This window comes from Euwallacea fornicatus, chromosome 8 (genome assembly GCF_040115645.1).
Source record: "Euwallacea fornicatus isolate EFF26 chromosome 8, ASM4011564v1, whole genome shotgun sequence".
Taxonomy (NCBI): Eukaryota; Metazoa; Arthropoda; class Insecta; order Coleoptera; family Curculionidae; genus Euwallacea; species Euwallacea fornicatus.
Window position 1 is genome coordinate 5,447,322 of NC_089548.1, and position 14,684 is coordinate 5,462,005.

General features: G+C 39.3%; 1 protein-coding gene across 1 annotated transcript in view; it reads left to right on the plus strand.

Annotated features, from left to right (window-relative positions):
• Nucleotides 1–14,501, plus strand: part of Hers (Histone gene-specific Epigenetic Repressor in late S phase) — a 52,298-nt gene extending 37,797 nt beyond the window's left edge. Inside the window, exons 5-11 of the mRNA XM_066285261.1 lie at nt 8,072–8,265; nt 9,177–9,503; nt 10,253–10,469; nt 10,528–11,759; nt 12,169–12,331; nt 12,387–12,555; nt 12,900–14,501. Coding sequence (XP_066141358.1) covers nt 8,072–8,265; nt 9,177–9,503; nt 10,253–10,469; nt 10,528–11,759; nt 12,169–12,331; nt 12,387–12,555; nt 12,900–13,086 — 2,489 coding nt within the window. The 3' untranslated portion in view covers nt 13,087–14,501. The remainder of the gene's footprint in view (nt 1–8,071; nt 8,266–9,176; nt 9,504–10,252; nt 10,470–10,527; nt 11,760–12,168; nt 12,332–12,386; nt 12,556–12,899) is intronic.
• The last annotated feature ends 183 nt before the right edge of the window (nt 14,502–14,684 follow it).

Here is a 14,684-nt window from a genome sequence, read left to right on the forward strand (position 1 = left end):
TTTCATTTAATTTTATTCGCCTATTTCCTTTTGGATAATAATAATTTTGCAGGTTTTCAATTGAATTCTCGAAAAAATCATAAAAACGAATTTTTCGAATGTTTGTACTCAGGAATTAGAGCTGTGTATTTTTTTAATTTCATTATTCCTATAATAAACGAGCAACATGATTTGTGACGGAAAGCGAGACATGGCGAGCCATAAGGCAACTCGAAACTGGACAAACATAGACGCATGTTGCCCAAGTGTTTAATGTCAGCCAAAGTAGTTTCAAGATTGTAGAATCGATTTCTTGAAACGGGAAATGTTAGAAGAAGATCAGGGCAAGGTCGGCCATCGACGACAACACCCAGGAAAGACCGATTTCTCCAATTGTTCGCGAGAAGAAATCGCAATGTCAATGCAACACATCTAAGAAGCGCGTCCGCCCGTGGTACCGGAAGGCTTGGGTCCGCTCAAACCATAATAGATAGACTGCACAACGTCGGATCGCATACCCGAAAACCAATGGTGTCTATTCCACTGGCCGTGTAATACAAAAGAGCATGAAGAGCATGGGCCGAGCTTTATCGAAATTGGACCCGTAATGATTGGGGTCGTCGGGTACTCTTCAGTGACGAGTCTAGGTTCACTTTAGAACCTGATAATCGACGTGTTCTGATTTAGCGTGAACGCAGAACACGAAACAATTATCAGTTTATCAGAGAAAGATATCGCTTTGAAGGTGGCGGTATCATGATATGGTCTGGTATTAGTCATGGCGGGCATGCAGATCTTTATTTCATTGACAATGGTCTCCTAAACGCCAACAGGTATCTTAATGAAATTCTTCAACCCATTATAATGTCGCATGCTGGAGTAATAGGTAATCAATTCATATTTATGGACGACAATGCTCGTCCACGTCGCGCTAACATCGCGAACAACTGGTTGGATGAAATGAAGATTGAAAGAATGGTGCGGCCTGCCAATTCTCCAGACCTAAATTCAATTGAGCACGCTTAGGATTCTCTGGGAAGATGTGTTGAAATCGGAAATTCATTACCTCCGAACTATTCCAGATCTTCGAAATGTCCCAATTGAGGATTGGAATGGAGTTCCCCAAGACGTCTTTGACAACTTGACTGAATCAGTGCCGTCGCGACGTTCAGCCTTTTTAGCGGCAAGAGGGGGTCATGCTCATTATTAAAAATTCATTTTTGTACCAAATTAATAAGTGGAGAATTGAAATTACATTGGATTTTGATTTTAAAATTTTCGTGATTCGAAATAAGACTGCGACAACTGGCCAATTCAAGTTTGAACAACAAAAAGCGCCTAATTTTGTCAATAAAGAACTCCGACTACGGATATAATTTGTTTTGACACGTTTCATGTGGCACAAAAAGCTTTTAAGGGAATATTTTGAAATATCCCGTAATTGTTTTGACCAGTGTAGTTCACTTAACAGCGAAACACCCCCATAAAATTTACATTTATCGTCCGTTGTTGACTACGTTCTTTTGCACAGCAAAAAAGGTTCCACTTGAGGACACAGCATCACGTTTTTATTACAAACGCCGTGGGCAACTTGTGAACACGAAGCGGTTCTGGTGCCAGAATTCTGAATCTGGGGAGAAGATCGTTCCCGAGAGACGACATGCATCTGATTACATTTCGTATCTTCCGAATCTACGTTCTACTCACCAGATTCAAGGATCTGACCCCAGATCTTCTCTCTGAAACGTGCTATCGCTCACGCTGGTCTGGAGACTTGCAGTCCGAAAGGTCGTAATCGTTCTCGCAAGCTGTGCAGAGTTCCCGCATTGTTGCGATGCCGAAATGTCAAAGTCCGAAAGATAGTTTTTGTAGAGTCGGTGAAATGCGAATGAATAAATACTGCCTATTAACCAACAGCTTTTGATTTCCATGAGTGTTGCCTCAGTTCGGCGCGCATGCCCGAATTGACTCGGTGTATCAAATAAAACCCGAGTATTTGGATAACGGTTAACAACAATTTTAACAATCAGCTTTGCCTACTTATTCCGATTATTAGAGCGCAAAGCTATTTGCACTTGAGAGAAGGCACAATGTGCCTTCGTTTTGTGGCCTTTCTTAGGTTGGTTAAAAAATAGCGTTATTTAGTGTTATTGAAACAAATATAAATTCTCATTTTCAACAATGCGTCTGTGCCAACCTGCAGGGCATCAGTCGAACGATAGCGATCTGAACAAGCGAGTAACACGGTGGAAACCGTTTAAGTCGTTGCTGCTTTCCTATGCAGATCACGTCCGCCATATTTTCAACTCGGGATCATTAAAACGCATATTCCGGCTGCGAGATACGAAAGGCCACTTAGCCACGATGTTCTTGAACCTAATTATTTTGTGCAACACTCGAATTTTTGTCTGGATTTAAACTTTGAGGGGGTTCAAGCCTCCTTTCGGTTTAAGAGTGCCATTCGGGATGAGCATGATGGATGTCAGAAATCAACAGGTGTTTATCATGAGTATAATTCAATTTGCGACTGATAAAAGGCCAACTCGACGATAAACGAGAAAGTGTCATGAAGTTAATTGATTGGGCCTAACACAAAGAATCAATGAAACTGTAGAGAATGCACGACCTAGTTTGTCCCTTGAAAGCAGGTCAACCGGCGAGTTTTTACATTCCTTGCCAATTTATTTTGCTTTTGCAATAAATTTAAATCAATAACAAAACCCTGGCGATGACCAAGAAAATTAATCTGAGGTTCAATTAGAGAAATCTCGTATTATCACTAAATCCTGTAATAATTGATTGGCGTGAATAATTGTTTCATTGTCGCATTTGACTAAATTTCGACGATGCTATTGGACGGATCGTTCAGTGTGAATCGTCAAGATTTTAAAATCGACTTGTCTTACCGTGTAGATTCGGAAATCATACGAAATCGCTTTATCCGCTAATTATGCATAAATTTTGTCAGATCCAGAGAAAGCGCCATTTACAATCGGCCTACGTTGGTCCAGACAAAGTCCCACGGAGTCTTGAAGGAAAAAAAAAACTCGCCTGGTCCAGGACTCAGTTGCTGAAATGCTGGAAATTTCCCTCCCGGATCAATCAAATTACGTTAATGCCAAAATATCCGGGTAAAACCCTACGAAATTACGAGAATCATGTTCATATGAAACTAGTTCAGAAGCATCGGATTGTTATCCTGCAAAATTTCAATTGGATATTGTCCTAAGGCGAGTCAGAGCTACAGAACCGTCCTATTTAAATTCTAAAAATATTCTGCTAAGATTAGTTCAGGTTAGTCCGATGAAATTCTATGAATGTTTCCTTAAAGCCTGTCCGAGGTATTGCAGGTACATTTCATTGCAATCATGAATTTGTTCTCCTAAGGTCAGTTCAAGTTAGCCTGATTAAAATTCTGTGAGCTGCAAAGAATGTTGTCTCAGGTCAATTCGGGTGTAGAAGGATTGGTTCAGTAATCCAGGACAATGGCTGAAATTTCGATGGTGCGTTCAGGTTGCTGAGTGAACGCTGGACCGTTTGAGTGAAACGGCAACTCTTGAATTCGTTAATAATTCAAATTCGCGTAACTTGGAACAAAGATATCCTGCCAATATCTTAGGTTCATCGATTTACATGTATGTACTTTAATGGAAGGAGACGTCTTGAAGCCATTTCGTGAAATTGGACAAAACCCAACGTCAGCGCAAATACAAGTAAATAACGACGACCTTAGATCGATAATTTTTTAACGTTCTAAACGAAACAAAACTCTTGAAGCCTTTAATTAAATTCCATGCAAAGTACCGCGTAGTCCGTATTGGTTTTGTGGCGGTTGAGGTGAATGCATTAAGCACTAACCGAGGGCCTTTGATGTTGCTGCTATAGCTCGGTCCTCGAGTGTAGTGATTCACCCTGAGGGAACCCAAGAGAAACCCAATAAACACCCTTTCCACTCTCCGCCCCGTTTCCATTTTGAGAGCGCCATCAGGCATTGCTTCAGTGGGGGAATGATACAGACCTATACTTCTTTCCTCATTATCCTCCAACACCATCCCAGTGTTTATCAAATTTCAGTTCGCGCGGATTTCCTTGTTAAATACCTCCACGCAAATATTCCTGAGTTTTTTAACCAGCACTCGACAAGTCCCAACTTATCGATCCCCTTCAAGGTCGAACATAAAACTCCCCCCCGTGGCGTCTGACTTGGGTAATAGTCGACCTCTTCGCACTTGCGCTCTATCCATGCTCGCAAATCCCGAGTGGAAATTTCGGTCCGGCCCTCTGGTACTTCGTCCATATCTCCGCCCATTCGTCTATTAGTGTTCCTACGGCTCCCTGCTTCCGTTTACTGTCGTATCCGTGCTGCAGGTCGGAACGTTCCTATGCTCCGGTGCGGTTAAAGGTGCCGTTCAACGAGCGCTCGTTGCCATTAGAGCTAGTATTGTCGCTTCCTCCAATATCCGAGCCTCCTCGAGCACGACGAGTGTAGCGACGCTGCACAACAGTCTCCTCTTGCCGGACCCGGGTCCTCCTCATCGAGGACTTACCCTAGTAAGATGGTTTGTCACGGAGCGAGCCCTCGTAGAGATTCTCGACGCATACGAGGTTATTTTTAAATGTCTGTCCAGACACTATTCGAGGCATCTTCCTGGCTCTCCATCTCTGTATCCTCCATTGTCACTCGCGTATTCAGTAGTTTCCCTTCCACCCTAGAGGACGACTGCCTCTGTCTTCTTCACAGTCACTTTGGCTCCGCATCCTCTGGTACTTCTACAATTCTGGCTGCAGCATAGCAGACGTTTTCTTCCGGATCCGTGGCCTGTGTTGCTCTAACCACCGGCGAGAAGTCCCTACTGATGTTGTCGTTGTAAAAACTAAATTCTTCTCCTCCGTGTGATGTGATAAAGACTCGTGATGTCGTTATCACCTGATCTCATTAAGTAGCTACAGAATTGATAAAAAAGGTGAGAACTTTTTCAAAATTGAAACATTTTGTTAATATCTAACAGATGAACTCCGGGTTATAACGTTATAATTGGTATACCATTGGTAAAGTATTCCGAATGTAATTGGCTTTGAAATGTGGAACCGATAATTGTATGAACAAATCTTATTTTGAGGACAAAGCCCTGGACAAAACGGATGAAGCTTTTTTTATTGGAAAAATTGCAGACAATGAAAATATTAAAAACGTTTTTATAAATTAATATTTAGTACGTTTAATATTTTTCCTGATCAAATCGCTTCTTGGAATAATGTTTATAATATGTTTACAATGACTTTATTTTATTTATCTTTTTTTTTAGTTTTAGATAAGATTGTTTCGTGCGAGGAAACTTTAGCCGCTTTTCTTTGTCGGCACCGGAGTTGGTTATGATTATTTTTTTTAAATCAGTGCCCTGATAAAAGATTTATCTTGGTGAGAAGTCCAGGTCGACCGCGAAAAATCGCAAGTCAGTTAGATAACAAAGTGATACGATTATCACGAAATAATCCGTTTGCGTCTGCGTCAGACATTTTGGCTATCACGAATGAAACTGGTCCCTCTGGAGTCACGTACCGCACAGTGCGACTACGTTGGGCAGAAGCGGGTCTTCACCGTTTTAAACCTGCCAAAAAGCCCCCCATGAGTAAGGAGAATGTGAAAGCAAGATTACACTTTGCTCAAACTCACGTTCGTCGGACCGAAACCTATTAGAAGCGAGTCGTCCTTAGTGATGAGTCGAAGTTTAAGTTTTTTGGAAGCGATGGCACTAGTTACAGCTGTGGACAAAAGTATAAAATATTTGAAATTCATCGTTGTTTTATATGAAAATTGTTGATTAATAAAAAATAAACATATTATACAAAAACCCAAGCATATATTTAACAATAGTATAAACGAAGACAAATAAGTTCATTTCTGCAAATATAAAAAAAATAATAAAAACAACAAATTATGCTGGACAAAAGAATGGAGTACTTCGTAAAATCCATTACAATCAATACAAAACTTTAAATAAACTAATATTTTGTGACGCCTCCTTTCGAGCCGATAACAGCCTGACATCGACGGTGCATGGAATCGATTAAATTTTCACAAATGGAAATGGGAATCTTCACTTATTCTTCGTGCAGGACTTTCCACAACTCATCTTGATTGGACACATTCCTGTCTCGAATTTTTCGTTTTAAGTGTTCCCAGAGATGCTCAATCGGATTGAAATCCGACGATTGCGACTGCCACTCTAATACGGGGATCTTATCATTCAGCCAATTTTTTATTAATCGGGATGAATGTTTAGGGTCGTTATCCTGCTGGGAACGCCAAAGTAAAGGCATGTCTTCATCGGCAAATGGCAGCACATGGTTCTCAAGGATGACCACATGTTGAAACAGCTCCATAATTCCCTCAACTTTGACCCATGGTCCGATGCCGGGCCGAGAAAAATATCCCCATACCATTATGCTGCCACCACCGATGTTTCACTGTTGGTTTTTGATGGTCGGGATCAAACCTAGTCCCCACAGGTCGATTAACTTGACTTTTCCCGTCAAAATTAAAAATATCAAATTTAGTTTCATCACTGAAAAGAACAGTGCGCCGCTTTGAAGGTGACCAAAACAAATGTCCCTGAGCAATTTTAGTTCTGGCTCTCCTGTTCTTTGAAATTAAGGGCTTCTTCACTGCAACCCTTCCTATTAATACCATTTCGCACCGGCGACGACACGTACAGTGCGATCGCTTACATCGATGTCACCATTGTTAGCGATTTCTTGCGTTATAAGCCTGGAGGACTTGTCGGGATCTACAGATAATTTTTTTTTTTATCCGTCGATCGGAAGTGGCGGGCGTTTTTCCAGGACTTTCAGGTTTTAGACCATCTTTTACACCTCCATATAAGTGCAAAATTTTCTTAAAATTTCGGTGACATTCCCTTGGCTGATTTTTAAGGTCTTTGCAATATCTTTCTGATTGTAGCCACCACGTGGTATTTGGACTATTCAATTTCGAAAAATACTTTTTCTCTGGCGTATTTCGTACAAAATGCACCATACAATCGGACCGAATAACGGATAATGCCCACATGAACAACAACACTACACAGTATTCCATATTTTTGTTCCACAAAAAAAATTGTTTTTAACGTCGACTATTTTAAAAACAACATTGCTAAGCCAAATATTTCATGGCGAATTCAGAAACATACCTTTACCTTATCAACAAACTTTGAAGACGAAAACAAGAACGATCACCAAGAAAATGTCGTTTCAAAAAATACAGAAAAACATGGTGGGTGCTAGTCATGGCATGGGGCTGCTTTTCGCGGTGTGGCATGGGCCCATTGCGTCGCATAGCAGGCAAAGTGGACAGGTTTAAGTGTTTACACATTAAAAAAAAACAAAAACAAGCTAGTTCTCTACTTATTCGATGCCGTGCCTGTAAAGCACAAGTTTAAACACGATAATGGCCCACAACTCACGTCGAAATTAGCGCAAAAACATTTGTTGGAAGAAAAAGTTGATGTTTTAAAATGGCCGTCACAGAGTCCTGACCGCAATCCCATTAAGAACTTATGGGACATAGTGGATGGGAAAATAAGGTCGAACCCAATTAAAAATCAACAAGAACTTTTTCGAAAATTGGATAATGCGTGGTGCGCCATAGATCCAACAATAATTGTGAAATTAATTCCATCTGTGCCGAAACAATGTCGCGATGTGATCAGGGACAATGGGCACCACACTAAATGTTAATTCAAAAAAAACGTTTGTGCTATTTTCATTGTCTGCAATTTCTTCAATAAAAAAAAATTCCAACCATTTTGTTCGGGCTCAAATTAGATTTGTTCGTACAGTTATCAGTTTTCATATTTCAAAGTCAATTATTTTCGGAATATTTTAACAATGGTACACTGATTATAATATAACGACCCAGAGTTCACCTGTTAGATTTTAAGAACGCATTTCAGTTTTGAAAAAAAAGTTCCAACCTCTTTGTCCGATACCGAATGTCGACGACCGAAACGTTTTAAAATCGAGTTAAAAAGAAAACTAGCTACATAACGTCCTACGTATGGTCAGTTTTTATCAATAAATATTTCTATTTCAGGTTACTATCAACCAGCGGGACCCCTCATTTCAGTGTCTCACAGTCACGGACAGCCTCCTCTACAACAACCACCTCTGCCCAAAAGCGTACCTCTGTCGGATGCTTCACCTACGTCACTCAGCTCCTCTACACATCAAGCTCAGGGTCCACCTGCTGCTCCCAGCTCTACCAATGGAGACTCCTCAGATAACGAGGTGTGTATGAATGAAGTCAAATTATGCCCGACGTGAAACAGAATCCGCCGATTTTTAGTCGTTTAAAAAATATCAAATATCGCACGCAATTTATCTATTCCATATAACGCACGTTTTAAATTATACCGTATGAAAATTGGTCGTTTAATCCTACTTTTTTTTTTATTTTTTTTTAACGAATAACTCTCAAACGGTGACGGGTGTAGTAAAATGCGGAGGACGAAAAAGTTTGTGAATGGAATGACGAATTTAAGTTTTCTGAAAGACGTGGTCAATGACGCACCACAAAAAAGTTGTGAATGTTAAAAGGTAACGGACCCTGTGGAAAGTGCCATTCTATAGATTCTAATAATCATGAGGCCCGTCCGATGGAAAAAACCTCGACGACTTTCCTTTCGTCGAATTTTAAAGGAAATATCTCACAAAATACCGGAGCTGTCCCCTGGAGTTTGAAAACATCGTACATAAGGCAAACTTGGCTAAATTGTAATATTTATGCAGAAAACTATGCAGATGAAGTTTATCCCATTAAGTGGGATGGGGACCGCCATGTATAATTTGAGTGTATAATTTCAGATATGTACAGCCGAATATGAAAGTATGACAACATGGCCGCTGCACCGAACAATTTCACATGACTTTGTATCTGCAGAAAAGGGTCGTATAGAAGTATCTGGTCGTATGATTGGGTTAAATTAAAAATTCCCTCTGGGGGAGGAAGGAAGGATGGAAAAGTTAAATTGGCCCTGATATTAGTTTAGTTAGTAACTCGGTTAACTGATTCGAACATTACATATCATGTAATGGGAAAAACAAGGAGACTTGTTTAAAACACGAACATGATAGTTTCGTGATCAATTAAAACACATTACTCGAGTGGCGGTATTTATTTTATAATGCATTTTGTTTAGGTAATTATAACCTCAGTGACGGCCGGCAGAAAGGACCCGCCTCCGCCCCCAAGCCACCCCACTAGTACTCCCTACAGATACCCCCAATTTTCGCAGTATCCCTCGTACGCCTGTCCTACCCAGTACCACTATCAAACTCCCCCTCCTCCGCAAACGCCGCCCTACCCTCATCACGAAATGTGTTATCCAACGGGCCCACCTGCAGGATACCTACGCCATACCAAATATTCTCCATCTCCCACTGGGCCGTTTCACCGGTATCCGTATTACGGGGGAAACGAGTTGTATCCTTCATCAAGCGTTCCACCATCCCAGGCTACTCAACAGGTAGGTAGAACCGTATTCAACAAATATTTCGCATAGAGAAATAAGATCCAGAAAGTTTTGTCAGGCATATCCCTCGCTCTGATTTCTCTGTTACGAACGATGCTGCGGAATATCAATCTAGGAATCAGTCTTCTAATAATTCAAGAGGCCGTACAGGACGTCCCAAACGTGGCCAATTCACTTTTTTTCGAAACTGTAAATGGAGAAAATTGGTGAAATTAGAAAATAGTTGCAATCTTTAGACTCGTTAATGTGGGATCCGTAGTAGTGCTAAATTGCTTATTTTTTTTTAATGTGCGTGAATTATCTACAACCTGGTTTTTTGAGAGTACTTTGAATTATACGAGACGGCTCAAAATAAAGATAAATGCGTCAAATCTCTTGGTTTAAAAGGAATAGACTACTTTTTAAGTTACCGCCATATTCTCCGTTGAATGCTAACAATGATTTTTTTGTATCATACTCTATGTGCGCGAATTCAATAATTTCTCACTTACGGCAACGCCAAAAATCAAAATCGATTATGATTATTATTTATTACAAACCGCAAGCGAGAGTATAATGAAACTGCTGGACAGTTGATTGTATCGTCCAATATTTCTGAAAGCACAGGAACTTTCATAAAATATGTGGTCTTATCTGCAATCGTTTTCACTCAAATTATTTACATGTGTAATACTAGGAATTTACCTCAAAAAGTGCCACATGATTATTGGGACAAAATGCTTAATCATTTTTATTTATTATAGATGGTAACTGCTGCACCGGTCACAGCAGCGGGCTCGTACCCCGCAGGTACCAACATTCCACCACCCCCACCTGCAATAATGGAGCCATACCCCCCGCCTCCAGCGCCACCTACATTAGTGGATGCTTACCAAGCCTCCCCTCACTACTATCCATCAGCATATAGTCTTCCACCAACGTGCTACTCACATTCCCCTACCAGAGCCATTCAATACATAAGTAAATCCTTTATTGTTGGTCATAAAACCAGAATTAATGTTGTATATTATAATCCTAGACGCAACATATCAACATTGTCCTTGTCCACTGAATACGTGTCCAAAAAACGGACATACTGGGCCTCTTACTGGTGAAAGTAAGAGGTCTAACATCTCCAAAGATTCGAAACCTTTGCCCCCGGTAGCTTTGGCTTTGCCCCTAGAACCGGTCAGTGCCACTGGACCTCCTAGTCCAGCACGTGGCTCTGCGGGTATGCCCTCAGGGGATATGCCTCCACCCCCTTCTCCAGCAGGTGCCAGTTACCAGCAACAACCCACCCCTAAACAGGAATCTAACCCTGTGGAAGTTTTTGAACACTGCAAAGTGGAGAAGAGGAAGGCCCGAGTGGGAAAAGCGAATGTACGAAATAATATCATGCACAATACCATGTTGCTTATGTGCAACCCTGGACAGAATTATGTGAAACGGGAGATTGAAAGTCCGAACGAGAAAGAAGGGCTGCAAAAAGATTGTGAAGAGGTTAAGGAGAGTATAGAAGATCCCCTTGTGAGCAACGAGGAAGTTAATGGGGCAGCTAATCCTATAGAGGAGTGTGGCAAAACTGAACCTGAAGAAGTCGAAAAAATTGTAGAAAAAGAGGTGATTGTTGAAGAGCCTCTTCCCCCATGCGTTGCGACTGTAGCGGAAAACGTCAAGGTGAAAAATATGAAGAGGAAGCAGTCCCAATCTAGGGAGTGTATGCCTGAATTGTCACCTCCTGCGAAGAAAAAGAAAGTCAGCTCGTACAAAGACTTTATCAGGAAACACACCGCTTGCTTCAAAATCAACAACGGCAAAAAGAAACTAGTCAGTAAAACTTCTCGCACGCAGTTACCTAAAATCAAATTAAACGGAAAGAACAAGTTGAGCGCAACAAAGGAACAGACCAATAACAGGAGGATGAAGAGCGGCAAAATATCTCTGAAGAAAACTAAAGCTGAAAAGGGGCAAAGGTCCAGGCAAACGGCAGATAAAATTTTAGACAACCTCATCGCCAAAAATGCCGTCGACAAGACTATAGATGCGGTGATTAAAAGCAGAAAACAAGCCAAAGTGGATTGTGAAAACAAGAAAAGTGGAGTAAAGACTCCTAAAGCTGAGAAACGTATTAAAAGGCGGAAGTCTACCTCCAAATGCAAAGCGGAAATTGAAATTGATGTAAAGATATCAAGAAAGGCGAGCGCCTTGCCCAAATGGTCCAATGGATGGATGTGGGAGGGCGAGCCATATGAAGGAAAAGTCTTCATCAACGTGAGTGACAATTTCCTTTAACTAAGTAATAATTGAATATTATTTAAATTCTTATGCACACTTTTTTCATCATGAGCGTTTCCTTCTCCAACTCATAATTATGAGCAATTATTAAAAAAACTTTCTTGCAGTATTAAAAAAAAAGATTTGTTCACCACTGCTACGTGTCTATCGTCGTGGACCCACTCAACGTAAGGCGTGTTCATTGTACCTTACTGGTCGTCCTTTATTACTTTCAAATTTCTTACGAACCTGACCACCATTCTGAATTAGGTCTCGTTCGGATCTTCTGTATATAAAAATACTCACCAGTAACGACTGCGTAATTAGATCGCTCTTAATTCCTCCCCAATGGACTGCAAACCATTCGAATTCTCCGTAGTCTATTCAATTGTCGCTTGTTTTACAGAGTGACGAAACAACACTAGTGAGAAAATGTTATCCATCAATGAGACACAAGGAAGGAGATCTGATACGGCCGGGAGACTGCGTTCTCCTTAAGGCGGGCCCCAGGAAAAACGACCTACCTTACGTAGCAAAAATCGCGGCCCTTTGGGAAAACTCCGACGACGGTCGGTTTTCTTTCCCACATTTCTTTTTCAATTAATCCTCACCGTGGCGTTACAGGTGAAATGATGATGTCATTATTATGGTACTACCGGCCCGAACATACTGAGCAGGGACGAGTCCTGACGGATCAACCGGACGAAGTGTTCGCATCAAGGCATAAAGACTCAAATTCGGTCGCGTGCATCGACGATAAATGCTACGTGTTGACGTTTAATGAGTACTGCAGGTAAGTAATTTTTTAAACAATTTCTGCAGTTTTTGAAGTAACAATTCGTCCAAGACGTCCATTGAAACGCTTTCTACTTTTTTATTCAAAAGCGTTGTAAAGTTCTAAAGATATATCGGTATAAGTTTATATTTTTATCTTAATTAAAATTAGTATTTTTTAAATGAAATTTTAACACCCTATACCTTCGTAACGATGCTGTCAAGGATCATCGTTTATTTGAACTTTTTTCTAATACAAACGTTTATCATTATGGTATAATTCATAAAAAGATCATACAATTGCTGATTCACATTCTGCCACCAATAAGACCCCAATACAGCCAAATCGATTCTTATTTCCAGATATAAGAAAAATTTCAAACGGGTAGAGGAAGGAGTAGAGGAACGACCAAGATTGGTGCCTTTGCCAGATCCCTATCCTAGAATGCACAAACAGCCACCATCGGGTAATATCTTCCCCGATATGGTATTTTTCTGCCGGAAAGTGTACGATTTCAGGCAGAAGCGGATTGTTAAGAATCCCACTTAAGCCAGTGAAAAAAGTATGTTATTTCCATTGTTTTTATTGATCTGTTGCATCACAACAAACACCACTACCACCAATCGACGTGGTTTTTTTTTTGAAACATTTTAAAGAAAATTGCAGAAACAGCCGAAACGTCGATAATTGTAATTCTTCAAATTTTTAATCGACCAAGCAAGAAAAAAAGCAGAATTTACACGTTCGCCGTTTTAGCTGCTTCGCAAGCAATCACACACAAATTTGTTAAACCATTAAAATGACTAGGGACCTTATTGTGTATAGAAAATATATTTAACATATTATATTATGTATAGAAATGTTAGAGATGATAATATATTTGATTATTTAAAAAAAACAAAGATATTTATGATAGTGATTAGATACGCTGGTATAAATGGTGTGTGCTTTTATAGATTGTAGATCGTGTTTAAGTGTCGTCTTAAAAATACCTTTTTAATACAAACCCTACGGTTAAAGGTAAAGTCAATTTGGCATCAGAAAACGTACATTGTTTAAGTCGCATTTGTGAATTTTATACAATAGGACATAATCAAAACTATAAAAAAAAAATAAATTAAAACAGTCGTTAGAATCTTTTCTCTTCTTCTGTGGAAACTTCTCTTAATTTAATTCTAAATTTTGAATCTCATACAGTTTTAGCAACATTATTGATTTTCAATTTTTTTTAATTTATGAAGAACGCTTCTTGAAGTTTCACTTGAACCAGAGGAAATATTCCAATACCATGAATGGCATATTTTTATGTATTTTACTATTTAAACATTAAGATCAAGTCTAGAGCTTAAAGTTCCGTGAAAAAATCGCCTATGATAAGCAGTATTACATTTTTCAACGCCGTTAAAAGTATTGAGCAGTTTTGGAGCACTTTTGCGGAATTTTAACATACCATTTCCGATCTTTATGCATTTACTGAGAATTTATTTGTATGTAATAATTATTATTGAAAAACGCACTGTTTATTGGTTACTTTTAGTATTGTTTGTGTTGAAATTTTCAATGGTATAATTTACTCATTCGCCACTCTGGCCAAAAAAGATTTTTCGTTTATTCCAAAAAGGTCCAATCCAAATCACAAAAAGAACAAATTGACAAATACTACAACATTACTAATTTAATTAATTTTTAAGTCTTATTATTCACGTATCTTTTTATTGTTTTTTTTTGTTTTCTTTATTGTTTTAGGGTCGAAAAAATATATTTAACGTGTAATTTATATTGAAAACAATTATAATATATTCCTCTTGCTTGTCACCGAGCTGAACATGTTAATTTTAAATTGTAGCCAAAGTTAACGTTATTTTTTATTAATTTATTATGTTAAAAGCGAGTTTAGTATTGCAAACCTAGTTGGTTATTTTTGTAATTTTTCCTGCTGTTTACAAAATAAAAATATGAGAAAATTCTGTTGTATATTTTTTGCAAAGATTTTCAACTTACCCCAGTCCGGAAAAGAAATAGATATTTCCAATCGTGAAAGTTTGGAACTGTTGGTACTCTTTTCAGAAAAATTTTCAAATTACCTGTGGAATTTGTTTGATTCTTGAGTATCTAAGAAAGGATATTCCATAAGACATTAGAAATTT